The sequence below is a fragment of the Nematolebias whitei genome, chromosome 5 (assembly GCF_014905685.2).
Source record: "Nematolebias whitei isolate Nwh7 chromosome 5, NemWhi1, whole genome shotgun sequence".
NCBI lineage: Eukaryota > Metazoa > Chordata > Actinopteri > Cyprinodontiformes > Rivulidae > Nematolebias > Nematolebias whitei.
Genome location: NC_056502.1, coordinates 1,892,343 through 1,893,751, shown reverse-complemented (window position 1 = coordinate 1,893,751; position 1,409 = coordinate 1,892,343). Strand labels below are relative to the sequence as shown.

At 41.9% G+C, this 1,409-nt stretch overlaps 1 protein-coding gene across 1 annotated transcript in view; it reads left to right on the top strand.

Annotated features, from left to right (window-relative positions):
- Positions 1-986: 986 nt before the first annotated feature.
- Positions 987-1,409, top strand: part of cmtm7 (CKLF-like MARVEL transmembrane domain containing 7) — a 6,872-nt gene continuing 6,449 nt past the window's right edge. The window contains exon 1 of the mRNA XM_037676680.1: positions 987-1,154. Coding sequence (XP_037532608.1) covers positions 1,041-1,154 — 114 coding nt within the window. The 5' untranslated portion in view covers positions 987-1,040. The remainder of the gene's footprint in view (positions 1,155-1,409) is intronic.

Here is a 1,409-nt window from a genome sequence, read left to right as displayed (position 1 = left end):
CACACACACACACACACACACACACACACACACACACACACACACACTTCAAAATAAAAGTCCTGACTTCTTTCATCCGAGCCTCAAATAAAAGACTAGATAATATTCTCCTGAGTTTAAAGCTCCTCTTCTGTTTATATTTAAATAAAATAAAACTTAAAAACAGCTTTAATGATAACCATATGAACAGAAAGCTTTAAAGTTGAACAGTTTTTTCTCAGTTGGACGGTTCAGAAACAAGAAGGTGGAAATCACTGATAAAAGTTAAATGTGTGTTTGTCTGGTGCAGCAGAGACAACAGTTAATCCTGCAGAACATGAAACATGCAGAAAAATATTTATCCTTTTTATTTTCTAGGTGCAGAAATGAGTGACGAATAAAAACTTAAGGTAAAAATAAGTTAAGATAGAACTTTATTGATCCCTCAGGAAATTGTTGAATAAATTGTAAAGAGAAAGAACAGGTTCTGTTTCAGCTGCTCCTCTGGGAACAGAAGTGTCTCAGTAATAATTAGTTAATTATACTATTATTATTATTATTATAGATAATTATTATAAGTTATTAATCTATCCTTCATTAGCTGAGCTCATGATCATTACGTTAGTAAGTTTTGAAGTTTATTACCATTCCACTTTATTTATAAAGCACTTAAAACAGCAACAAGGCCAACCAAAGTGCTGTACAGACAGAACAACAGGTAACACACGAAGCAAAATACAAAATTATTTAAAAAAAATCACTATAATATAAATTATATTATAATCAAAATTATATTAATCACTCTAATTAAAACATCTCTCATAAAATTGAATAAGACACTTTTAAAAATGAGAACTGGCCAAGACTTTTTCACAGTATCGTGCACATGCTCGTGCACGGCTTTAAAATGTTTATTTGTTTTTCTTTGTTCACGTGTTTACGTACAAGACGTTTGATGTGCTTTATTGTGAAAGTCTTACCGGAAGTTGCCTTGTGCATCCGGTGCAGCTTGACGGCGCTGAAGAGAAACAGCTGGTCTGCTGCGGCTGGAGCGTCTCAACATGTCGCACACCGTCATCACGACCACGACGGCCGGCAGCAGGTCCTGCGGGGACGGAGTCCTGAACCTGGGCTACACCCGGACCATCCCGGGGGTTCTGAAGATGGGACAGCTGGTGAGCGGCGGGCCGCCCTGACGGTGGCGGGCTCTGGGGCGGGGTCGGCTGGGCTGTGCGGGAGCCTCGCCCGGTGCGGGAGCTCGGACAGCGGGCAGGTTAGCTGCTGTTAGCGGGGCGTTAGCCCGGAGTAAACCCGGGGTTCAGCCTCTGTGTGTGGGGAGAGTCTAGTTCTGATGAGCATCTGGGATGGACCTCCTTACAGGCAGGACCTCCTTACAGGCAGGACCCCCTGGACCTCTTTACAGCAGGACC